A 26,380-nucleotide genomic window follows, 5' to 3' on the forward strand; every position below is an offset into this window, starting at 1 on the left:
TGCATCTGCGACCTACACCACAGCTCAAGGCCACACCGAATCCTGAACCCACTGAGCGAGGCCAGGGATCGAACCCGCAACCTCACGGTTCCTTGTTGGATTTGTTTCCGCTGCACCATGACGGGAACTCCCTGAAAGTTTTCTCTCGTATGGGGAGAAGCTGGGCCTCTCCCGCACGGCTGGCAGGGTGGAAAATGGCAGAACTCCTGTGGAAAACAACCTGGCAGTTTCCCTAGAGCTACACCTCGAGTCACCATACGACCCAGCAACGCCACTCCTAGGCGTATACCTAAGAGACGTGAAAGCAGATGTTCACACGAAACGCGTCCACGGCTGCTCAGGGCAGCATTATTCATGATCTCGCCACCAAGAAAACCACCCAAAGGGCCACCGACTGACGAGCAGGTAGACCAAGTGTGGACTAGCCACACAACAGAATATTAAGTCAGGAAAAGGGGTACAGTCCTGGTCCACGCGACGACATGGGGGATCCTCGCCCACGCCACGCAAAGTCGGAGAGGCCGGACACCAACGGCCGCGGATCGTGTGAGTCCATCCGTCGGAAACACGGGAAAGAGGCAAATCCAGAGAGACGGACAGGAGAGGAGCCGTTGCCGGGGACCAGGGGCGGGGCCGCCAGGGCTGACCTCGGAGACTGAAGGGTTTCTTCTGGGATGAGGGAGACGCCGTATGGATGAGTGGCGACAGAGACGCAGAGGAGCGAATACACTGGAATCCTCCGCATTGTGTCACCTCAGGTACCATACCTTGTGTTTTGTGCACCATATCTCAATTTCCAAGACATCTAAAAGTAGCATGTATTCCACTTAATTTCTGTGAATCACCCATCTTACCCTTCTATAATGTGAGCTCCCGGAGGGCAGGAGTTTTGTTCTGTTCCTTTGCGCATCCCCAGAGCCTTCGCAGAGTGCCTGGCGCCTTGCAGGCCCTCAATAAATACTAAGTTGAATTTGATTTTCAGTGAGGTCTACCACGAGAAGAGATTCCGTGGGACACTCTGCCTTTCTGCGCTACGGCGTGTCCGCACAGCCTCCAGAGCCACACCCTGCCAGCCAGACTCACTTCTCTTGCTTCTCAACAGGATCCCCTCTCCCTCCCGAAGCGGCTTTGCGCACTCAAGCCTGCCTGTGTGTTTGCTCATCCATTTCCTCAGCTCGAATCCCACACTCGAACTTAGGTATCCTTTTCTTCCACTGAAGCTTCCCTGCCTCAGGGCAGAGTGGGCCCCTCCCGCCGTTTGGCTCCAACAGGTGCTGGGACCTGCCTGCCACAGTGGCCGTCACCCTGCAATGCAGTATCTCTACGCTACACATTGGAGGTTGAGGGCAGCGTGTCAGGTTCACGTCCGCGGCACAGTCCCCGTATCATAGGAATTGCTCCTTCCACGTCCTTTCGGGTACCTCCTCTCCCTCCAGATGCCCTAAGCAGCTAAGGACGCTATCCGGGTACCATCAGGGGGTGCCCACGCACATCCTGCAGGGCCGGGGACCGCCTTCTGCCGCATAATCTCTGCAACTGAGCACTGTAGCAGGTCTTGGAGACAGGGGGCTAGGACTTGGTTCCTGCTCCCTGAGCCGCTCATGGTCAAACCAGAAAAAGCACACACATCTATAACCATCCCCGAGCGCAGTACTCTGCTAGAGGCACGTGGACAAAGTGCTATGGAAACACAACGGGAGAAGCGATTGATTTTGTCTGGAAGAGGGGGAAGGAGGCAAGGATGCAGCGGGGGAAGGAATGACACGTGGAGCTGGCCTGAAGCACGAGCAGAAGCTCACTAGACGCCAGAGGAAGACGGCGTTTCCAGCAGAGGGAAGGGAGCAGAGGCGTAAAGAGAACAAAGCCCATGGTCTAGTCCGGACTGGATCACTGCGGCTTCACGCGGCCAGAGCGGGCTGCCGAGGCAGGTGGGGGCTGTCTGCCCAGGGCCTTCCGGCCACAGTGAGGCCTGGCAACTGTGTCTAACAGGCAACCCAAGTTCAGCAAGGGGGATGAGAAGAGGTCTGTTTGAGACATGACTCCCCCTGAAGGACTAGAGGGCGCACTGGCAGCAGAGGTAGGGAAACCAGCCAGAAGTGAGTCAGCGGGCGGCTGCCAGAGTCCAGGGATGGGCTGAGACGGGTCTGGACAAAGCAAGGCCGGTGGGTGGGGACAGCCGGGAAGGGACAGAGGCAAGGTCGACACCGCAGCTCCGCAAGGGGGCGCTCCACCTCTCCCCGCCGCGCTCTCGCCGCGTTGGGCAGGGCCCGTCCAGGCAGAGCGGCGGCCCCAACGGGACGCGGCAGAGCCGCACTGACCCCGGTATCCACGCCCCGACGGGACGCGGCAGAGCCGCACTGACCCCGGTGTCCACGCGTGCTCTTCACCACCACGGGGTAGCCCAGCGGCTCGGCTTCATCGATCATTTTTGAGAAGTCTTCATGCCCACCTGCCAAGAAAAGCGAAAATCAGTGGAGGGAAGGCTGATGGTCCAGGGCTCCGTGGGGTTTCTTAGGAGGGCTCGCGTCTCTCTGAGGAAGGCAGTGTGAACCCGTTTCAATGCGACAGACATGCATTGTGCACCTGTCATAGAAGAGGCAGGAGGAGAGAGAGAAGGAGAGCAACGTTTAGGCTTTACAGGTTCTAGTTCATGTAATTGTCAAGACGGTCCCACAGGCGGGGCAGTGATTTTTCACGTACCATGGCTGCAGTTACCAGCCACTTAACTCAGAATTCTAAGAAGGCCTCCAAGATTCCTACCCATGGCATACTTGCCCTGCATAACCCTCTCTCCCAAGTGCAGGAGGGACCAGTGACTATGCTGGAATAGCATTCCTGCAATTATGTTAATAATCAGTTGATCGGGAGTTACTCAAAAGCGAGATGATTCTTGGTGGGCCTGGCCTCATCAGGTGAGCCCATAAAAGAAGGTGAAGCATCAGAGAAACCCCCGAGGGCCTTGTGGACCCAAGCACCATGGTGGAGAGAAGGCCACGTGACAGGCGCGACAGACACCCAGCAGGAAAGCGGGCACCTCAGTCCTACCGCTGCAAGGAACCGAATGCCAACCAGTGAGCCTCGGAGGCCTCAGTTGAGATCCCAACCCAGCCACCCTGTGGTTTCAGCCTGGTGAGACTTGAACAAAGAACACAGCTGTGCTGCAGCTGGACTTCGCACCCCCAGAAACTGTGAGATGATAAATGGGTGTTGTTTTAAGCTGTGAAGTTTTCAGGAGATTACTGCATAGCAGTAGAAAACCAATACCCAAAGAAACCAAGCCTGGGATTTGTCTCATCCAGAGTTAGTCAAAAGCCTAAACTGGCTCCACTACACTCCTCTAAGCCTCACTTAGAAAGTATGAATAGGAGTTCCCGTTGTGGCTCAGTGGAAATGAATCTGACTAGTATCCATGAGGATGCTGGTTCAATCCCTGGCCTCACTCGGTGGGTTGGGGATCTGGTGTGGCTGTGAGCTGTGGGGTAGGTCGCAGGCATGGCTTGGACCCTGAGTGGCTGTGGCTGTGGCTGTTGCTGGCAGCTGCAGCTCCTATTAGACCCCTAGTCTGGGATCTTCCATATGCCATGGATGTGGCCCTAAAAAGCAGGGGGGAAAAAAAAAGAATACCAATGTGTATTAAAGTCTTTCTAAATTGTTCCATAAGCTTCCTGGTTTCCTAGACTTCTGCATCTTTGGGGGACCGTTAGTCTGCCTACCACCCGTGATACTATAGTTCACCAATTTTTGCAAAGCCAAATACTCTGGAATACTAATAAAAATGGTCACGAAAGTGCTAATGATTTTTAAGAAATAAAGAAGCATGAAGAGGCAATGTCTAATCAGGGGCATCTTCACAAAGAGGACATTTACAGGAAGGGAACGCCTAGCCTCCGGACACCCACGGATAAATTTAACTCCTCTCTAGCATCCTTTTCTCCTTCCCTTGTAATACAGGGCACGAGGCTTCCTCATCTAAGGCCACCCCTGCACCTGTCCGTTGGACCCCTTCCCCTCTCATCGCCTCAGAGATCTTGCACCCTCTCTGCGGCATCTTCAACCTCCTAGTCCCCAATTCCAGCAGCATCTTAAACATGCTCAGTTGTCGTGCAACTTTTTTTTTTCTGGCCACACCTGTGGCGTGTGGAAGCTCCCGGGCCAGGGATCCGACCTGTGCCACAGCAGTGACACTGCATATCCTTAACCCACTGAGCCACCAGGGAACTACTGTCTCGTCTCTTCAACAAATAAGAGCCCTGCCCTGTGACCCCGCATCAGCCCTTCACTGCAGCCCTGTATCCTTTCGATCGAGCTGCTTGAAGCGTTTCCATTTCTTCCCCTCCTGTCACGTCCTCATCCCTGACCAGCTGGCTTCTCTCCCCATCGCCACACGGAAGGTGTATTCACGGAACTCCGGGTTGCTAAATCCAACACACACGTCTCCGAGCTTAGGTGACAGGTCCTCTCCGAATCGAGCACCGCTCTTCCGTATCCCAGCCTTCCTGGAATGCGCTTTCCCTCGGCTTCTGTCCCCTCTCCTCGCCCCTCTCCCACTGCTCCGATGCAGGCCCTGGCATCCGGTCTTCTTACTCTACCCACCCCCTTCAAGGATCATCCTCTAGAACCTTTCTATTGAATATTCTTATTTTATGGCGATAAAACATACATAATAAAACTTCACATTTTAAATGTGTCAGGTGTACAGCTCAGGCCTCTCTCCATTCTGCAGAGTCTCCCCGAGTAACGCATCCACTCCGTGACTTCACTTCACACATGGAAGGTGTCCGGATCCACCGCCCTACCCACCCTCTCAGGAGCTCCAGGCCCATCCAGCTGCGGCCTGCTGACTGTTTCTACCTGCGTCTGCGAGAGGCGCCTCAACAGAACGTGTCCCAGGCGGATGCGATCCCTCTCGACCGCCCGTGGCCCCACCTACCAACCTGTTTCTCCTCCAGGTTTCCAGTCTTAGGGAGTGTTTGCTTTCACACCTGGTGCCAAAACCAGAAACCAGAGGCATTCTTTTTTTCTGTCTTTTTAGGGCTGCACCGTAGCATATGGAAGTTCCTAAGCTAGGGGTCGAATCAGAGCTGCAGCCAATGGCCTATGCCACAGCTCACTGCAACACTGGATCCTTAACCCACTGAGGGAGGCCAGGGATCGAACCCGCATCCTCGTGGATACTAGTTGGGTTCATCACCACTGAGCCACCATGGGAACTCCCACAGACTCGCTCCCGATTCCTCTCTTCCGCTCTCCTTCTATCCAATTGGTCATCGCCTCCTAAGAGTTCCGTCTCTTTCCTAAGTCTGAATCGGTGCCCTTATCTTCATTCTCACTACGGCCACCTTCGTAAGACCACCGTGGCTCGTCTGCATGATTGTAAAGGCTACTGCCACATCCCTTGTCTCTCTTCTGCCCGAGTCCAATCCCTTCTCCCCAGTGTGGCCAAATGATACGCTGAACTCTGCCCAGGCCACGTCCTTGCTCAAAGCCCTCCAATGACGCCTGTGTCAGAATTACCCCTCCTCGCCTCCATAAACTGTAGGAGGCTCGTGATGGGGCGCGACTTACCATACCCAAGATGTGGCTCTTTGGCCTCATGTCTCAGCTCCGCCTGCCTCACGGTCCACAAACCCCTCAACATACCACTGACCGGTCATGTTCTCTCGTGCCTCTGGTCTTTCCATACTCTGCCTTCTCCTTAGATGCTCCCCTGTGCTCCTTGTTTTAGCGCGGTCACTTTACTGCGTTGCGGTGTGACCCGCTTGGGAAAGCCTTCCGCGGCACCCCCTAAAGTAGGAGCACCCCTATGTATTTCCACACCTCGTGGCACTCACGACACTGCACCGAACCTGCCTGTTTGCTTGCTGTCCTCTGCCTCTGATGAACCAGGAGGTGCTGAGGGCAGGACTCTCTTACTTTCCGCTACAGCCCAGTGCTACGTGGTACAGGTGGCACACAGGTCCTCGGCGGTGTGTACCAGGCAGATATTTAATGAACGAATTCCCGAAAGAAAGAAGCAAAGACGTTTTAGACAGAGCAATTGACCACGGTAAAGGCTCAAGACACTGAATCGCCTAAAATGAACAGATTCACCTTGAAAACCACTAAGAGGGGCCGGAAGGTGTCTGGGAAGGGAGGGCACAGCACGCAGGGGATCTGGAGAGACCCGTCCCGACCCTCTTTTCAGGACACTCACCATAGGAGAAGGTGTCGGGCATGGGGACCCCATGTCCCGCCAGCTCCTGGAAGGTCCAGAATTTGTTGATGCAGTTTAAGATGCTCTGCGGGCGGTTGACCAAGCGGCAGCCCAGCTTCTCCAGGTGTCGCAGGACCGTGATGTCGCTGTCCGACTGCACCGAGGGGGTGGGGACCCGCACGAGCACCACGTCCGGGAAGGTGGTCAGCGCCTTCTGGTTCAGCTGCAGGCCTGCAATCGGAGGACAACGTGAGCCCGGTGCTGGCCCTCACCTGTCCCGCCAGAACCGGTTCCAACAGACTCCCCGAGACGGAACGCAGCAGGAAGACAGCTTTGAAAACATCACCTGACTCTCCTGCTGGAAGGAGAGGCTGCCGTCCAGCCGACACGCCGCACGCACGGGCAGAGCGTGATGCTGAAGAAGCACAAACGAATGCATGGGGCGGGGGAGGGAGGAAGGGCAGCACGCCGAGCATCGTCTCCGTTACAGCCCGTGGCGGCCGTGGCATCTGAAGGCTGGCGGCCTGGCCCCACCGCAAGGCTTTAGAAGCCCTGTCTCAAGTCCTAACGCGAGGCCCCATCTCTCGGGCAAATCCTCTCGTGTCTCCAGTGATGTCGGAGGGGCTCGAAGGGCTTGTGGGCATGGATGACAACCAGGAAGCCCCCACAGCCTCCGCGTCTCCGAAAGCGCCAGCTGGCCACTCACAGGTCCTTCCCGACAACGTGCCAGCGCCAGACTCCCCAGCCTCCACGCCGGAGAAGGGCAAAAGCGGCTCCCCCCTCCAGCAGAGAGAACCCTGAGACGGCAGAGTCCCCTCCTTCCTGGTGCACAGCAGGGGTGTGAGAGAGACACAGTCCCTCGTGCACAGACCAGTGACCCTGTTCCCTGGGGACACGAAGATGAAGAGACAGGAAATTGCGACAAGGAATCTCAAAGCAAAACAAACAAAAAGCCCAATCAAAACAACAACAACAAAAGAATAATCCAAGTTAGAAGAACCCGCAGGAGATGGCGTCGTCCTGCACCTTCCCTCCGCACAGGACTGGCATTGCGCGGACTGGTGACTGGTACTGCTTAGGAGGCTGGGGCCTTAATGACAAGGCAGGCAGTGCCAGTCAATTAAGGTGTCCTCACTGCTCTTTTAGGACCTCATCTTTAAAAGCCATCTGGAATATCAAGAATGGCATGAAAATAACGAATGTAAAATGTCAATTTTATGGAGTTCCCATTGTGGCTCTGTGAGTTTAGAACCCCAACTAGTATCCATGAGGATTTGGGTTCAATCCCTGACCTTGCTCCGAGGGTTAAGGATCCAGCGCTGGTGCAAGCTACAGCATAGGCTGCAGGTGAGGCTTAGATCTGGCATTGTTGTGGCTGTGGTGTAGGCTAGCAGCGACAGCTTGGATTCGACCCCTAGCCCGGGAACTTCCACACACTGCAGGTACAGCCCTATAAAAAGAAAAAAAAAAAGTCAATGTTAAGTGGAAAAAAAAAAAAGACCACAAAATTATCAATACCAGTTAGAAAAGGCCAGAAGAAGGAACGATACCAACATTTTAACGGTGGGCAAGGGACTGTAGGTGACATCCTGCTGCCTACCTATCGGTATTTCCCAAATGTCTCCAAGTGCATATGACGCTTATAATACACACCCTTAAAAATCAAACTACGAAAAATTAATTCAATAATAAACAAAACTAGAATGCATCCAAAAATATTTGGTCTACACAGCGAAAGGACTTAATCCTATGTGACACTGGATGAACTGGGAGAATTGGCTGGCCGTGAAGAGTCAGGGGAACAGGAGTGCAGTCTTCAAGTATCTGCAGGTGTCCATGCAGAGGAATTATTTGGCTTGTCTTCTCTGACATCCAGAGATAGAGCTATCCAGGAGAGCATTATTCTGTCTGACTGTTTACTCTGTACCCCCAGCTCTTAGAACAGTATCTGGTGCCTGACAGGCACTCCATGTTTGTTTAACTGTATAGAAGCTACAGGGAGATAGATTTGGGCTCAAGAGAAGGGATATTTTCTGCTGTCTTGGGATGGAACCAGCTGAGGCTCCCTGGTCATCCGAGGATGGCACAGAAGGGATGCAAAGGTTAGATGAGCTCACAGCAACCTGCTTGATCTCTTTCAACCCTGATATCCTTTGGCTTATATGACTCTAAGGTGGTGCACCCAGCATCTGAGGATGGATAAATGATGGAGACAGGAAATGGACTGGACAGGGCAATGAGAAGTGAGTTCGGGGAATTCTGGGTCTGCTTTAGGGAACCTCAAGAGGAGTCTCCAACATGCTCTAAAGAAAAGCATTTAGGAACGCCCTGCAGGTTAAGGATCCAGCATGGTCACTGCTATGGCTCAGGTTGTGGTTGTGGCATGGGTTCGATCCCCGGCCTGAGACCTTCCACATGCTGTGCATGTGGCCTTTAAAACACAGTTTGAGAACCGTCTTATAGGCTTTGATTTCAAAGTGATAGGCGTGCACAATCACATAATTGCAAGAAGACAAAAGGCACTAGAGGCACTACTATTTCTCTATTCGGGAAGAATCATATCAATATAATAGCCATTAAAAAACCTCTAAGCAAAACAAAGCCAAAGCAAGCAAACAACCCCCCCCCCCAATCAGAAAACAACTACATGGATCTAACTTGCTCAGTTTCTCCCATTTTAGATGTTTTGGCAATTAAAAAAAAAAGAGAGAGAGAGAGAGTAGCTGAAATCCTTAAGTTAAATTGTTTTCGTGCTTCTGCTGATCACGGGAACCCAAGGAACGGGAAGGTACTTCACAGGGATGATTCATAAAGAGCATTCAGGACCTCTTCACCTTGCCGTCAGAAAACAGTACCATTTATACTGCTTTTTCCTTTGCGGCTTACAGCCCCCCCGGGGAAAATAACATGAAAAGGGGGAAGCGAACCCCGAATATTATCGTCAAAATTGGTAAGAGAAGAAAGAAAGGTATTCTTGGTGAAAAGGGTGAGTAAATACAGAACACTCAGGGGAAAAGCAACAGCCCAGAACAACATGACACAATGAGATAATGCATATGCAAAAATGCTGTGAAAACTACAAAACGCTCTACATATGTAAGGCGCTGGCATTGTTCCTGCACAGACATTCTACTGAGCAGGGAGGACACTTTAATGGAGCCTCTGTACCACCTGATGAGAAAAATGGCTTTGCAACAGAAAAGTGACCTAGAGGGATGAGAAGCAGCAGAAACGTCTGGCTTTTAAATCTCAACATGAGACCACAGACAAACAGTTAAACTTCTAAATGGGAAGAAAAGAACTCGATCAAGTTTCTGGAAATGCGAACCACAAGTGGACAGAGACAGCTCAGCCTCAACGAGCAGGTTCACGTACACCTAGGAAGTCTTACCAGGACTTCATCTCTCGTCTCCAAAGGTAAATCTTTGGGCCTGGCTCATTCCAACTGAAGCCTTTAATAAACGAAGAATGGAATGGGTTAACGTGGAGCTGAAAAGGCTCTCCCAAGCAGTTAGAAAGGTCTGGTCTCTGGCTGGACTGGCCATCCAGCTCGATGCAGAGAGGGGCGTGATGGGCTTAGCAAAAACACCTGCATGAACAGGTACTTCTCTGCCCACTGACCCGGCCCCAGCATCCTTGCTGTGGGAAAGGTCACTTGTCCCCTGATCATTCTCATTGTCTTTGCTATCTGCACCTCACCTAAGCCACCATCTCTTGAAGTGCTAGACAAAAGCAGGGGCCGTGGCAGCTGTCGGCAGGGATAGCGGTTCCACACAGCCATGGCCAAGAACAGCTTGGGTTTCAGGCTGGTGCTGGGCAAACCTGTCGGTCAATTCTGAAGCCTTTAACCACTTAGTAATCTATCTCCTTCTCCCCTTTAACATCTCTCAGGAAAAGGACCGAGCCTAGTGTGGCAATTTTCCTGGGATCCCTTACGTTCCCACTGCAATCTACAGGCCTTAAGCCAAGGGAGAAGGGCTGATGCAGGACTGCAGGGCGGGCAGGGCTCTGCTTGGCTGCCAGAGGATGGAAAGGAAGCCTCTGGACAATGAGGGGCTCCTGCCCTCAAAAACAAGGGGCTTCGTGGGATTAAGCGCCCCTGTGCTCTCAGGCATCACCTGGACCTGGGAAGCAAGGAGGGGGGAAGGGAGCTGAGTTGCTTTTGAGGTATGTGGGGTCTCCCAGATTCCTAGAGTAGGCTTGAGATTTAGTGTTTAGCCTCAAACTACTTTTTTAAAAAACTAAAATGACCACTCTGTCCCCAAACAGGCCAATAAGACCGTGAACAAGATCAGACCCCAAATCAGTCAGTATAAGGACCAGAGGCCAATCAAATACACTTTTGGCACCCACAGCAGTATTTTCTCCGTCTTCTAACAAGAATGATATACTTTCATGAGTAATTATGTTCTGATTTCCTTTTTTTTGTCTTTTTGCCTTTTCTGGGGCCGCTTCTGCAGCATACGGAGGTTCCCAGGCTAGGGGTCTAATCGGAGCAGTAGCCACCGGCCTACACCAGAGCCACAGCAACGCCGGATCCTCAACCCACTGAGCAAGGCCAGGGATCGAACCCTCAACCCCATGGTTCCTAGTGGGATTCGTTAAGCACTGAGCCACGACAGGAACTCCCCTGATTTCCTTTTGACTCTATTATTTATATTTGGAAATATTTTGATGTATTAAAAACAAGACAAAAAAGTGAGTAACGTTTCCAAAGAAGTGAGCCTTTCCCCTAATCGATATATTGGATTAAATTCTAAAAATAAGACTTTTACATGTATATGTCCAACAGCAAATAAATGCACTTAATAATACAGAGAAATCGCTTTAGAAATAATCAAATCATGATTGGAAAGCAGAACTCAGAAAATTAAAAACCCTTTTCTCAACCATTCATACCAATAGAGAATGAAGCATGGATAATAAACGGAACAGGCATCCAGATCTTTTTTTTTTTTTTTTTTTTTTGGCTGTTTTATTGATCACCTGTTTTGTTTCAGGCACTAAGATGCTAAGACATTTCTCATGTGCTATTGCATTTAAATTAAAAACGTCTTGGAGTTCCCGCTGTGGCACCAGGGGATTGTCAGTGTCTCTGCAGTGCCAGGACACAGGCTGGATCCCCTGCCAAGCACAGAAGGTTAAAGGATCCAGCGTGCTGCAGCTGCGGTGCAGGTGGTAACTGCGGCTCAGATCTGAGCTCTGGCCCAGGAACTGCATATGCTGCCGAGTGGCCAAAAAAGAGGAAAAGAAGTCTTGCACATGGATCCTTGCAGTAGACCTGACTGTCAAAGCCTTTGCACTTGCACAGAACTGCTGCATAGTGGGTCACCCCCTCCAGACCTGTGGGCACACAGCACTCGTTTGTGCTCTCAGGTGTGAAGCATCTCTGGCTTCACACCTGCACACACGCTTCCCCGGCTTTTAGTCTGTTAGGAGAAGAAAAAAAAAAACCATTCTTCATGCACAAAGCAAGTGGCCGAAATAAAATCGCAGGACCCTGCAGCACGAAGGGAATAACGGAGCTCAGTTATGCCTGCTTTTACAACCACTGGATCTGAGCAGGATTACGGGACAGAGTGAAACTCTGGAAGCTGTCAGAAAGGAATCAACGCCCTAAATAAATAAGTGGGTAATAATCCACTCAGTGCTGCCATGACCACGTGGTATCATCCCAACAAGAGCTGGCTGCCCTCAGTCACTCCCCAGGGTCTCCCTTTTCCTCCGCCCCCGCATCTTCTCACTTCGGCGCGCGGGGGGGGGGGTGTCTCTCACCCGGACGTTATCTGCACCCTTAACCAGAGGATGCGAGGCCACTCCTCCTTCCCCCGCGAAGGCCTGTGCTACCCTGGCCCCAGACGTCTCCCCTCCACCTTATTAAGAACCCACAGTTACTGTGGCCACCTTCTCTTTCCACCAGCCGCTATCTTGAGATTACTTAATTCCATCCAGTCTCTGCTCGACTACTGAGATGAGGCAGGAATACAAAGAAGAGCCAGGTAGGCTCTGTCTACCAGGAGCTTCTTGTCTCCTTCCCGAGAAAGGGATCAACAGAATTTGCATTCGGTCAGTCACTCGACACGCACACACAGGCATCGTCATTCGGTGAAGACTGATTTCGCACCTACTTTGGGTCCCGCCCGGTGTTAATGTGGGTTTCCCCAGAAGGCCTCCCGGACACAAGGGCTGGAGTGCAGGAGGTCTGTGATGAGGGCGGCCACTTCAGGAAACACGAGGAGGGGAGCAGAGAAGGTCACGTGGCAAAGAAAAGGTTTGCTACGAAGGGAGCAGCCCCCTTGGCTTCACCCTGCCCGTCAACAATGAGAAACGGTTCTCCCACCTCACCCAGCGTGCCCCCGCCTCTCTTACCTCACCCCAGGGTGAGGGAGAAAGCAAGCAACTTGCAATTTTTCTTCACCCACCCTGTCTTTGGTTGAGAGCTAATCCAGGCCCCTGGCCCCTCTGGCTTGCCCTGCATGTGGGGGCAAGGTGAGTTCCTGTAACCAGAGAAAGCCCGCAGGCAGGGATTCGGGTGCTGAGGCTTCGATGGGGGGACCCCAGTGCCATCAAATGGTAGGGGCCAAAGGGACGCGGAGGGGCTGCTGACAGCAAAGGGACAGGCATGTCTTAAGGGCTGGGCACAGGGGTTGAGGCGCATGAGAGAAGCAGACAATATTCCTGGAATTTCAGAAGCAAGAAAACACACACCTGTCCGGAACGCCACTGACGCTCTATGCAGAGCGCCTGGGTTTGCAGAGGCCTTTGCAGCCTGGTTTGGGCAGGGCTGGGAGAGTCTAACGATGTGGGAAGGGCTCTAGCAGGCATCTATATCGGGAACAGCGACAGCAAGGGAGGAGGGAGCAGTTAGGTGACTCTCTCTAAGAGGGAGTCCAGGGAAGCTGCAGAAAGGAGATGCTGACTTGAAATACTTCCGGGCTCAGAAGAAACGCCTACAACTAGTATCTGCAGAATGTCGACCCTCGGAAACAAGGTGACGACAAAGGCAACGTATCAGCCCTGAGTTCAGGGCTGTCCCGGGGCTGACACACTTGCAAGGGCCTTTTAAGAAGCTGAGGCCACAGGAGATGAAAGGCCATTATGGCAATGTGGACAAAGTACTGGCCTCCAGGTCAGAGACCTGACCGAACTCTGTGCTGTTATTAACAGCTTGGCAGGACACACTGATTTCCGAGCAACGAAAGGGCCACAGAGCTTGAAAACCTGCCCCTTCCCCACCTCGCCAACACAATCTTTCCTGAAGCCACCAAGACAACCCTCGTCAAGCCCTCTGCCCCGTTTACGTGGGTCTCGAGGCTCCAGGGCTGTGTCGTTTCTCTGGACTCTCACCCCCACCTGGCTCTGATATTGCCTTTTCCTTCCTCTTTTTTGCTTTTTAGGGCCGCACCCACAGCACATGAAAGTTCCCAGGCCAGGGGTCAAACTGGGGCTGAAGCTGCCGGCCTGCGCCACAGCCACAGCCACACGGGGATCCGAGCCGCGTCTGCGACCTGCACCACAGCTCAAGGCCACGCCGGACCCTTAACCCACTGAGCGAGGTCAGGGATCGAACCCGCACCCTCCTGGATCCCAGTCGGGTTCGAGACCGCTGAGCCGCGACGGGAACTCCCTGGCATTGCCCTGTCTATGCCCGGCTGCCACTCCCGCCCATTTCCCTGTGCCCTCGGGGACTCAATCAGCGGGACTCAATGGGCAGCGAATCCCCACCCGGGACCTTCCCAGCGCGGGTTCCCCCCCTCCTTCGTGCCCCACTGAACCCCGGCTCTCAGTGACACGCTTCCCGCCCGCCCTGCAGGCTGCGGCTGTCTTCTCTGCCTCGCACCGGCGGGGCAGGAGAGGTGTTTGCTCCTTGCTCTTCCTCGCAGCTTGACCGTCCTCCCCTCCTCCGAGAACAGCCAGCGTGACTCGCATCGGACCAGGCCACAAGTGTCCCCGTGGTACAGGTCACCTAAGGACTCCGGTCGCTTCCTGTCCTTGAAGCTTTGGATTTGGACTTGCTGTCACAGACACGGGGAACTTCAATATCCCTGTGAAGAGTTCTTTCAATGCCTCTGTCTCTCGGTTTCTGGACTTGCCTTCCTCTGAGGATCTTTCCACCAGCCCGCCCCAGCCACCACCCCCGTTACTTTCTGGACTTGACACTGGCGATCAGAACTCCAGTCTCCAGCCGGTCTCCTATCTTCCCAGCAGACTCTCTAGGACCCCGACGTCAGCCGCACGTTGATGCTACCCAGCACTACCCACGCGGAGACCTCCCACCTTTCTTCACGGCCCCTCACCCCCTCTCCACCCTCACTGCCTCTCTATTTAAATTCCCTATCAAACACCACAGCATATACTCTCAAACCCTTGCACCCACTTCTTGCTTGGCGAATCCACAGAACCCCAGTTGGATCCAACTCTCTGCCTGCTCTGCGTGCCCTCCTGTGCCATGGAGCATGTCTGGAAAAAAATGCACAAACCTGCTGACTGGTCTCAAGGGCATCCTTCTTGCAGCTGGCAAGCGTTCTCTTGCCCTCCTCCATTCACTCTCCCTCAGCCCCAGGCAGCTATTTCATACTTTCTCTTCCTGCCTCAAACCTTCACTTCTTCCTCCTCCCCATTCTCATGCTTCCTAAGCAATCAGAAGAGAACTTTTCTATAAGCTCTCTTATCACATTTTTTTTTTGGGGTGAGGGCTTTTTGCCTTTTCTTGAGCTGCTCCTGCAGCACATGGAGGTTCCCAGGCTAGGGGTCAAATCGGAGCCGTAGCCACTGGCCTACACCAGAGCCACAGCAACACGGGAGCCAAGCCGCGTCTGCAACCTACACCACAGCTCACGGCAACGCCGGATCCTTAACCCACTGAGCAGGGCCAGGGATCGAACCCACAACCTCGTGGTTCCTAGTTGGATTTGTTAACCACTGCGCCACGACGGGAACTCCTTCCTTATCACACTGATCCACCGACCTGCACCTGTGCCAACGGGCTACCCTCTCTACTAAAGCGGCTGAAGGGTCCTCCTTCCCAGCTAAGGCCAACTCCTCGAAATACACCACAGACCCCAACCCCTCTCTGTCACTAAGGCACTGCTCCTGCAAGTCGCTTCTCACCCCTGCACCACCAGTCTCTCTCTTTTGGATCATCCACACCTGCATACAATCTGCTGCCACTTCTCCCTTAAAGAAAAGCCTTTCAAATCCATCTTTGAGCAGTGTCTTTGCTCGGGCTGTTTTTACACAATACCATAGGCTGGGTGGCTTAAACAACAGACATTTATTTCTTACAGTCATGGAGACTGGAAGTCCGATATCAGGGTGCTAGCATTATAGGGTTTTGGTGAGGGCCCTGTTCCTGGCTTACAGACAGCTGCCTCCTTCCTGTATCGTCAGAGGGCGAGAAGGGGGAGGGGTCAAGTTCTCTGAGCTCTTCCTACAAGGCCCTAATCCTATCATGAGGAACCACCCTAATGACCTCATCTGACCCTAAGTACCCCCCAAAAGTCCCATTTCCAAATACTGTCATTTGGGCGGTCAGAGCTTCCACACGTGAATTTTTGGGGACTACAATTCAGTCCCTAACAAGTTAACCCGCCTGCACCTTCCCTTTCTAATAAAACTCCTAAGACAGCCTATACAGTCGCTGTTCCCATCACGGCACCGGAGCGGCCTTCATCAGAGCCACGAATGCTACGTCCAGACTCTGAATCCAATGGGCAAGTCTCCGTCCTCATCTAACTGGATCCACCAGCAACATCTGACACAGTCGGATCCCATCCTCCTTTAAATACTTTCCTCACTTGGCTTTCAGGACACCACACCCTCCTGGGTTTCATCACTTCTTTCACTTAGATTCTTTGCTGGCTCCTCTGCCTCTCCCCAAGCACCACACAGTGGAGTGGCCCCGAGCTCAGTCCTTGGACCTCTTTTCTGCCACCTGTTACTCCCTTGAAAGGTGTACGGAGATGCTCGTTCTTCTGATGCCCTCAGGCCAGGGCTTTCCCCTGAATCCCGACTGACAGGCTGAACTGCCTCCTTGCCACATCCATGTGGATGTTTAGTGGGCATCAGACTGGGCTCTGGTCCTCACCACCCGCCCAAACCGACTGCTCTCACATCCTTTCCATATGAGTAAGTGGCACGCCTTATTCTGGCAGCTGCTCCGAGCAAACTCTGGAGCCTCCTTGATGGGTCTGCCCTCCACACCCAATGCCTGATCCAGGAGGCAAGTCCTTACAACATCATCTTCCAAATAGATCCAAAATCCAGTCGGTTTTCACCTCTCCCCCTGGAATCATTCTAGTCCAACAATCACCATCCGCCGGTTCCCGCCTGCATCGTGGCAATAACCTCCTAAGCCATCTCCCTGCTTCTGTCCTGGCTGCCATCAGTCTACTCTCAACACTGTGGCCAGTACGACCCTTTGAATATAGGGCAGGTCACGTCACCTCTCTGCTCAAAACTCCGCAGAGGATTCCCAGCTCATTCCAGAGTAACAGGAAGGCCTTCCATGACCCACGAGGCCCTATACATTGGCTCCCCCACCGCCCCGCCTCTCCCACCGCCCTTTCCTAGCACTCGCCCCTTGGCTCCCTCTGCTCCAGCCACACTGGTCTCTGTGCCGTTCCCTCCTCCCTGAACTACCCTACCTCCAGAGGATCTACAGAGCTCGCATCCTCACCTCCTTCGGGTCCTTGCTTGAACATCACGCTTGGGGGGGGGACCGCTCCAGCCGCCGTATCTGAAGCTCCAACCCCCTCCCCCACTTCCAGGATGCTGCTATCCCCCCCTCCCTACTTTTTTCCTCCTTAGCTCTTTTCACCAACACACTATATATCTCACTTATCTTGTTTGTAGTCTATCTCCCCATCTAGAATGTAATCTTGAGAGGCAGGGATTTCTGCCTGTTTTGTTCTGGTGCCTAAATCAGTACCTTACACATAGTGGGTCGTCAGCAGAGATCTGTTGAGCAAATGAATCAATGAATTTATCATAACGAAGGTGGAGACCATATCTGTTCTTACTCTCCCTTAAATCTCCGGCACCTAGCACAGCGCCTGGCCTGGCACCCAGCTGAGGTCTGTGGAATGAATGTGGAATGAATAGGACTGCTGTGAAGATTAACTGGCACCTAAAATATATTCAAGGGTCAATAACAAAGTTACAGGAATGAAGAACCATTATTCTTGCTGCTTCCCCAATGGAGGGGTACTTAAATGTATCACTGCCTCATAGTGGAAGTTCCTTTTTAATAGGGAAGCATCAAATAGAAATAGATTGAGAGTTTCAGCTCTTAGTGTAGATTTGTATAAAGCCCTACCAAGGGAAAGTCTCTCTGCGAAGTGGGTAAGGTGGCTCACTTAGCCACTGAGAAGTGAGCAGAGTGAGATGGGAGTAGCGGTGACATACCTGGACGTCAGTGGGTTCTTCACTAGTAAGGGGACTCACAAGGAGGTTTGGATGCACGGAGATGACAAGGACCTCCCAGATGACGGCTGTACCCCTCCCGTGAGGCAAGCCTAACAAACATGGTGGAGGCGCAGGACAGCAGCAACAGGTGGCTCAGACATCAATAAGCAGGGCTTCGAGATCCACTAAGGATCCCAACCTATTGGTTCCAGAACTTTTTCCCAACACAGTTCCCAAGGGGTCCCTAAAAACAACTGCCAGAGATGTCAGCATGAGCCACACCTCACCCCATCCTCAGCCCCCGGGGTCAGCCCACAGTTAGGCATGTGGACTCACAGGGTAAAGCGTATCCACTCGGCACTCGCGTCCCTTTGGTAACACTGTATGGCCAGGGCTGTGCCTCACTCGCTGGCCTTTCCCCCAGCGCTGGATGGCGCTTCAATCAGATGACAGGGTGTCAGGCACACCTTTAGCAGGGACAGAGGTTAAAGACCGCCCTTTGGCACAAAGGTTAGCGCGGTACCCCTCCTGCTGGTGTCCTCTTGCACAGTGATGGGAGTCCAGGCTTTCTCCGGGAGGCCCCTGCTGCCCTTTGGAAGGCTAAGGCCCTTTCCTCCTTCGAATTTAATTAGGATTTCCCCCCACACCCAAACCTCTTAAATCTTCTTCACCTGCTTGTTCTCAAGAGCCACGTGAAAGGACCCAGACACTCTGATGTAAAGAACCTGACCTAGAAATTGCCGTACGGCTAACGAGGTTTGAGCTCCAAAAGTGAGGGAAGAATGCTGAATCATCCTGCTCCTAACAACCAAACTGGAACGCACCCTCTTTTCCAGGTCGGCCTCGTTTCTTCTGTCTCGGCGTCTGCCCCGAGTGTGGGCCTACACTTGCTTCTTGAAATTGTTCATGTTAAGACCTGCGAGTGACCAAAGAACTTCATCGGCATCCGGGACTCTGTCTCCGAATAAGTACATGTCCTCCTCACAAAACCAGTTACACATCCACTCCTGACCCCCCAGATGCAGAGGGAATCACAGTGCCTTTTAAGGCAATTCCCTCAGTCATCCAACAAACACCAACTGAAGGCCTACTAAGCACCCGTGCCAGAGTCTCCATTTGAAGAATCCTCAGTCATTAAGAAGGTGAGAGAGACAAACTCTGTATATAAATAAGTCACAACAAAAGATGAGCCATGCTAGCCAGAAGGCCTGCGTGATGGTATTTGGCAGCAGATGGAAGAGAGAGAGACTGTTCAGAGGCAGGGTAAGGAGCTCAAGACAGACCTTTACAGGAGAGCGACTTGAGCTGGGCATGAAGGGTGAATAAATGTTCCCCATGAAGGAGGGAGCTACACCAGGGGCATCTCAGGCAGGGGCAATGTCAGGGCAAGGGGCAGGGTGAAATCACGGCAGGCTGATGCCCGGGCTGGAGTGGAGAAGAGGAGACAGAAAGTGCTGAGCCCAGCATGACTGAGTGTTGGTCCCAACTGGCAGCCAGCACGATGCACCCAGACGTCCTTACTGATGTTTCTAAGATGAACGTGTAAAAACAAAACAAGACCAAACCAAACCCCAGACCTGTGCCTGGCACACCATAAACACTCCATGCCTTCTGCCTTGACTATACTTTGGCATTTTGGGTGCCCCATTCACCCATTCATTTTTGGTGTCCCCAGGATTGAGAATAATTCACAAATACGTGTGGAATGAAGAACGTGTGGTTTCTGAGAAGGAAATGGCAGTGGACAGGACTCTCATGCTACATCCAGCAGGAAGGTGGAGGCGATGTGTTTTCTACAAGAGCGTCTCAGGCACCTGAAGATCATTTACTCTTCCCAAATCTGCCAGGTAGGGCAGACCACTGGGTTAAAAACAACAGCCACAAAACCTTACAGTTGCACAGCCTTTTCAGCTTGTTTAAAACGAGTGCAGTCTTTAAACCCCAAATTTCTAACCTCCTGTCTGAATCCCATTTCAGCTACAGCCTGAAATTCTCATCTCTGGGTTTGGGTTCCCGCCAGCCTCCACAGAGGAAAGATCGGGAGTAACTTTAAGCAACTGGCAGAGTCCCTGCTCACACCTGCTCCAACCTGACTCCGTCACCTCCTCCCACAGGAATCTCAAGAAGGAACGGAAAGAAGCGAAGATACGTCATTTAACTTCCTAAACGACAATATCGCTGTCCAGCCTCAATTCAGTTCAATTCCACATCTGCTGAGAAAGGTACTGTGGGCTGCTTATGTCCTAAAGCATACTTATTCCGTTTCACTGGCTTGGAATTAGGAGATGAGGTTTTAGCCACCGGATTGCCGCTAACTAGCGGGATGGCGCTGCGCACGTCACTCCATCGCCTGGAGCCGAATCAGGTTCTTCACGTGCGAAACGAAGGGGTCAGAATGGATGCTGTCTCACTGCGTTCCAGCTCTCACACCAACCCTCCAACGGGAAAGAGCATCAGGGTCATCCCCACTCTATTTCAGAGCCAGTGAGTTCTAAAGTTTATTTCAGAGGAATACTTTGGCTCAGCAAATTGCCAGTGGTTTTCTACAGTTGACTCTAGAAGAAACTAGGAAATATACTGAGTATCTTTATTCATTCAAATATATTTACTGAGTGCCTGTTATGTGTGAGACACCACTTAGACACTGTCACAACACCGAACAAAGCAACAAGCTCACTCTTCCCATGGAATTCATTTCCTTGTGTGTTAAAGGAAATGCACCCCCCATGCACCAAATACATCTTCAGCTGCTTTGGATGTGGCAGAAACAGCGATCTAATAGGGTTGTTTTGTGCGTTGGGATGTGTGGGGAACAATCTCTGAGTTAGCAAAAAATTAAAACCGCTCAAAAAAAAATACCCTGTCTTCAGTTTCTCCATCAATTAGGCAAATAACTACGGAGATTTCCTTGTAGTTTAAAAACTCAGCCCTAGTTTCTGAATAGATAGCAATACATTCACGCGTTATTCCAGCAGAATTTTAAGACACTAAACAAAAGGGTTGAAATGGTACCTTGCAGCACTAGAATTGAACGCTCTCTCTTCCTATGATCGATTCTTTAAAATGAGGTTTTAGATACAAGACAGAGAGCACTTCCCTAATCTTTCACAGAAAGGGTGGCGGGTCTTCAAAGAGGAACACAGCGCAATGATGTCGCTGCATCTCAGAAAAGGCTTCCTTGCAGGCTGGAAAGCAAAGAGCGAACAAACTGACTCTCGGGGTGGAACGATGTATCAGCTAGGTCTAGAGCCGTAAAATATGACAGATTAGTCCATTCAAGTATGGCGCTGACACATAATTTTAGAGATGGAGGAACTTTAGCCTTCGGTTTGATAAATGAGAAACCCTGAGATTCAAACTCAGGGTTTGAAAGTGACTTGGTCAAAGCAAAGCCAAGATACTTGTCCGCAGCAAAGCTATATCAGAATCCAAGTCTTCTGATTCCCTGCCCAGGAATCCCCTCCTACATTAACCAACTGTGAAAACTGTAGCAAATCAAGACTAGAGAGAAGGCGCCCTTTATGGGTGACAGCGAGTTTTAGACTAAACAGAGGATACCTAATGTTTGTAGTATATTTCTCCAACAGACTCTATAATCTGCTGTTCCTTATGAAAGGTTTAGATAAATGTATGGATAAAAATCTAGACTAGAAATGTTCCACTTAGAAACAGGTCACATTCAAACTCTCATTTGTAAGTAGCAGGTACAGAATTTGGAACCCCCTTCCCCTGCCCCCCCCCAAAGCAACACATTTATATGAGTTTATCTAACTCATATGATTGAAATGATATGAATGGTATTCCAAGAGGCACACTGACTGGGCCCAAAGCCCCTTGGGTCCTGGACCCCCTGAAATGACTGGATACCTTCAGAGCTGAGGCTGGAGAGACTCTAGACTGCAAGCCAGGAAGAGGTTCCTACACTGAGATTCCTAAGTCATGGACTGTTTGTATTAGGATAATTATAAACATCTCCAAACATACTTAAACTTTTGAAGTCAGGGTCACAGATGAGAACCATGTCTTACCCCAAAAGGTCTCTTGGACACAGCAGAGGAGAAATCAGTGAGGCCAGAACAGTTTGTACCTGAAATCTTGGCTTTTCTGGAATCAGAATTCAACACTTTCAGGGAGGTAGATGAATGAAAGAAAACCCAGCAAAGGTTTCTTTCCTCTCCCACTTGACACTCAAGAAATGACTCCACTCTTTCTCAGATTTCTCCCCAAATGCAGGTGCCTAGTTTGGTCACAAGATTCTATGCAATGCAGTACTGATGCCTCTACACTCTTGGAAAACTTTTAAACACATTTATCTTAATGGCAATTTCGTAAATTTAGTGTGGGGTTCTATAAATCTCAACTGACAGGGTAGGGATGCCGGCAGAATTTGCTCCTTTGGGGTTAGAAGCTGAATTTTCCTCGGTCCTCCAGGCGGCTTCAGGTGAATTCGAGTTCCTTCCAAACTAAGTCCCTTAAGTGCCTGAGACGCCGTTCTCGAATCCTGGCCTCAGGGCAGATGCTAGTGGTCAAAGAAGCTCTCAAGGTTAGGTGCTTTCTCCAACCCGAAGAGGTCTCTCGGGGAGAGGGGCAGGTTCGGGGGGCACGAAGGAGACTGCGGGAGGCCGAGGTACGAGCGCCCACCCGCCGGCTCTCGAGGACCCCGGAGCGCCTCCCCGCCCTCCCGGGCCCGCCCGGCTCACCTAGGTTGCCGCCGACGATGGTGACGGCGATCTGGTCCATGAGCACCGCCCGGAAGCGCACGTCCTGCTCGGAGCAGCGCTGCCGGAGGGCGCGCAGGATCTGCACCTGCGGGTAATCCTCGCGGATGCGCCGGTCCGTGAGGAACCAGAGCTGGGAGCACATGGCGGCCAGGGCGGCGGCGCCCGGCGGGGCGCGGGCCCCCTCGGCGCCCCGGGCCGCTCGCTTGGGCTGGCGGGCGGGCGGGCGGCCGGCCGGCGTCCTACGAGCGCGCGCCGCGGCTCCGCTCCCGCCGGTGCGCCAGGCGCCTCTGCAGCCCTGACCCAGCGAATCTGCCCGGCCACTCAGCGCCGCCTCCGACCCCGGCCAGCCAATCAGCGCGCGGCGGCGGAAGCGGGCCGGGCGCGGGGCCGGCTGCAGAGGCGGACGCGGCGGACGCGGCGCGCGGCGGGCCGCGGCCGGCGTCGGGAGGGGGTGGGCGGCGGGGCCGAGGCCTGCGGCGGCCGGGGGCAGGGAGCCCCGAGCGCAGGAGGGCGGCGGCGAGGCTGAGCGAGGGCATCCCTGCCCCGCGCCGGACCCCGCTGGGCGTGGCGCAGCCGGCTCGGGCGGGGCCGCGGCCCTTTGGGGGCGGCGAGGGTGACCCGGCTGGCGGACCAAGGGTGCGCAGCGGGCAGCGGGGTGCTTCGAGGCGGCTGTCCCGGGCACCCGGGAGCGGGAAGCATCGTCCGTCCCCTGCAGCGCCCCGGGCAGGGCCTCGGGGACTTCCCGAGGGAGATGCCAGGGCCTGGCGAAGGTCACCCGGCTAGGCCCCTGGTTGGATCCTGGCCTCGGAGTGCTCTGCCCACATCCTGGCTTGGAGCTGGGGTGGGGTTGAGGGTGCAGATAATCCGAAGGTGCCTTTCGCGGGGTCTCGGATTTTCCTTTCATGGGACGCCCCCTCCCAGGATGCAGCTGTTCTGGGCCTGCAGAACCTCAATGGGAAGAAAACGGACCTAAGACTCCTTTTAGTTAGAAGGACCCCCGCCCCTGCCACCAGGCCACACAACTGAGTCATCTTTAAACACTGTCCTTGGTCCTAGCCAATTGCAAATTCTGCCAGCAAACAAGGTTTGAAGCCAGACTTTACTTTCTAAATAACTGCCAGACGGAGGTTAGCCATCTTTGGAAATCGCCTTTGCTCTTCCGGCTTGTTAAAATATTTGTCCTTTTTGTTTTTTTAACTTAGAGAGGCAAGAGGAATTTCAAAGCAGGCCAAGCAATGACAAGTTAGAAATGGGGTAAGGTATCTCAGGTAAGATATAGGCCTCACCATATATATTATGTAGGTGCCTGCGTGAACCCACTAGATGTGCCGTTGGGAAAGTTCTCTCTTAATGGAATTTCCAAAATTAATTTTTTTCAAGCAATTTCAAGTAAATTGTTTTGTGTTGCAAAATACGTGCCCCCCCCCAGTGTATTTTTTTAAAGTAGCAGAAACCTAGTGCCTCATGACTTAGTAACTTTCCTAACCACAGATCGCCTTGGGCACTAGAGGCTCTGTCTTCTACGGTGGCCATGTCCTTGATGTCCTATGGCGTATATTTTGTTGACCCTGATGCTTCCTACCTGGCTTCTCCAGGATCCTACGCAGGATGTCCGTAAGAAGATTGTGATTGCCTGGAACGACAAACTGTTCATAAGAGTCAGCAAATTTAGGAGGTGCTCAATCCATTTTCAGAGTCATCTTCCTAAGAATGTTGAATTCATATGCAAATGGCTACCAAGATCCCCCAAGCCCAAGCTTGAGGGGAAGAGGATCTGAGAATCCAGGTGTTGTAGTCCCGGCTTCACTGTCTTTGCGCTCCCTGCCTAGGAGATTGCTGCCCCTCTGTGGTCTCGCTTTTTAGGGTGGGCGAAAGTGAGGACCTGGGCAATGGCATATCCAGTTGGAGATCGCTGAACTTGTGTTGGTGTGTCTTGTTCTATTAGAATTCTCAAGCAGAGGTAACGGCACCAGATGTGGGTTATTTTCTAAGATGTGTTACTTTATGTGATATGTCCCCACAGATGACTCCCACATTCAGTTTTAACCCTGATGTCCCTTGAGCTGCAGCAGTATGAAAAGAGGCTTTCCTGCCTCGCCTCAAGGTCCCTAGAGCTCAACTCATTCTTTTCACCTTTATTCTACATTCAACTGTGTGAAACAATAAGGAAAATGTATTGTCTCGTGTTAACAGGAAATTCAGGGGTAAGTCAGCGCTAAGTTTCGTCTAACAGCTCAGTAACCTTATCGGGGACCCAGATTCTCTCCATTTTTTGAGTCTGACTGCCTTAGGCCTGTACCTCTCCCAGTGACACAATGACGGCCACAATTCCAAATGACACATGCCTACACACAATGTCCAGGGAAAGGAGAGAGACTGTTTCTTCCCAGGTGCTTCATTTTATTAGCAAGGAAGCCTGTCTTGGAAAACCTCAAGCAGGCTGCTCCCACCCTCCCGCATCGAAACCATTCCCTAGCGTGGAGTGAGAAACCGTCATGAGTGGCTTTAATGAATCACGATCTACCTCCTGTGGATGGGAGCTGGAATCCCAGCACTTCCACCAAGCACTTGTAAGGTTGGTTGAATACCTGGGCAAGATTGGGGTTCTCTTGGGAGGAATGAAGGGAGAGTAGATGTTGGCAGGCCACGTGATAGTGATGTTTGAAGCAGATGCTGATAGAGGTCAGTGTATCCGTCAGGACGAGCCAGGGCAGGCAGTGGTAACAAGCGATCCCAAAATGACTTACAACACAGCTTTATTTCTGGAAGCACTATGCATGCCCGTAACAGGTCAGTTTAGTGTATTTTCGGTTGGCCTCCCTCCCCGACCCCGGCTGGTAGAGTAACTTTTATCTGGGGACCTGCTGGTCACATGGGAGGGAAAAGGTGGACCTGGTGAATTACACACTGGTTCTTAACACTTCTGCCTGGAACTTTTGCTTGTTAGGGCTCTCGTCTTCTTGAGCAGAACAAGTTCAACTGGCCAGAGTCTGATGTCGCCAGGGTAGAGAACTATGATCCTTTCCTGCCAAGGGCAACACAAATCTGTGAAAAACAGTGACCCACAGCATAGCCTGTTATACTCAAGGATGAGCAACAGCCAAACCTACTCTGCTAGTCACCTCTGCTCTCTTTAGGGTTCCCAGGGGAACTGTATACAAGCAAGAAATTGGAATAGAAACCAAAGGATCATTTGATTCATAGATGAGCTAGCACCCAATAATCTCTAGAACCAGACTCTGACAAAAGACTGAATCACATGGCTTAGGTTTAAGGCCGAAGGGAAGCATCATGCCTCCACCCTGCTCTGCCACCACCCTCTCAAGTTCGGGACGGTCACGCCTAGGCATGCCTGCAGAAAAAGGGGAGATGATCCGATCTGCAAATGGACTAGCTTTACTCATCCAGCTGTGGGCCAGAGGGAGACTGGGCTGGTCCTACCTGGAGCACGAGCAGCCCTCCTGACCTTTGCGCACAGAGCGACCCCAGCCACTGGTAAAATGTGGGCTGTTAGTGTCCTGGGCTCTGATCAATCAGATTCATGATTCCTCTTCCTTCTGAGTAAAGGTAGCCAGTCAGAGAACAAGACAGAGGAAAACGGACTTCCTTCCTATCTTCTCCTTTGTCCTTTCTTAATCCATTAGTAAGGAGTAGAGAAGTCCCCTACCAAGGAAATGAGAACCCATTGTCTCTTTGCCTCCTCGTCTAGACTGTGAGCCTCTCAAGTACGCTGGCCAGTGCATCGTGCATCACCCTTTCCGCATGTGGTAGATACTCAGTTATCTGTTGATGAAGTCAGGACTGTCACGTAAGAGACATCCCTGCAATTTCAGTCGACAAAGCTGTGGTCAATTATAGATACACTGGATTAAAAAAAAAACAAAACAAAAAACAAAAAACAAAAAAAAAAAGAAAGGAGTTCCCGTCGTGGCGCAGTGGTTAACCAATCCGACTAGGAACCATGAGGTTGCGGGTTCGATCCCTGCCCTTGCTCAGTGGGTTAAGGATCCGGCGTTGCCATGAGCTGTGGTGTAGGTTGCAGACGCGGCTCGGATCCCAC

The 26,380-nt window shown here is 52.2% G+C and overlaps 1 protein-coding gene and 1 long non-coding RNA gene across 6 annotated transcripts in view; one reads left to right on the forward strand and one right to left on the reverse strand.

The window, feature by feature from the left end:
* RIMKLA (ribosomal modification protein rimK like family member A) overlaps nucleotides 1-22,533 on the reverse strand; it is a 40,445-nt gene extending 17,912 nt beyond the window's left edge. For 4 of the 5 annotated variants that reach the window (XR_002345250.1, XR_002345251.1, XR_002345249.1 and 1 more), the window contains exons 1-3: nucleotides 22,300-22,533; nucleotides 6,194-6,424; nucleotides 2,363-2,449 (exon numbers count right to left, since the gene is read on the reverse strand). Coding sequence is in view for 2 of the 5 variants with exons in the window: in XM_021096924.1 (XP_020952583.1) it covers nucleotides 2,363-2,449; nucleotides 6,194-6,424; nucleotides 22,300-22,462 (481 nt within the window). In the remaining 3 variants the exon portion in view is untranslated. Of the gene's footprint in view, nucleotides 1-2,362; nucleotides 2,450-6,193; nucleotides 6,425-6,539; nucleotides 6,792-22,299 lie in introns of those variants that run through there. The other variant, XM_021096925.1, reaches the window with a different exon arrangement.
* LOC110261248 lies at nucleotides 17,954-20,455 on the forward strand. Its single transcript, XR_002345252.1, has 3 exons — nucleotides 17,954-18,741; nucleotides 19,275-19,446; nucleotides 19,577-20,455. It is a non-coding gene; the product is annotated as an uncharacterized LOC110261248 (long non-coding RNA).

The sequence above is a fragment of the Sus scrofa genome, chromosome 6 (genome assembly GCF_000003025.6).
Source record: "Sus scrofa isolate TJ Tabasco breed Duroc chromosome 6, Sscrofa11.1, whole genome shotgun sequence".
In the NCBI taxonomy this organism is placed as follows: Eukaryota; Metazoa; Chordata; class Mammalia; order Artiodactyla; family Suidae; genus Sus; species Sus scrofa.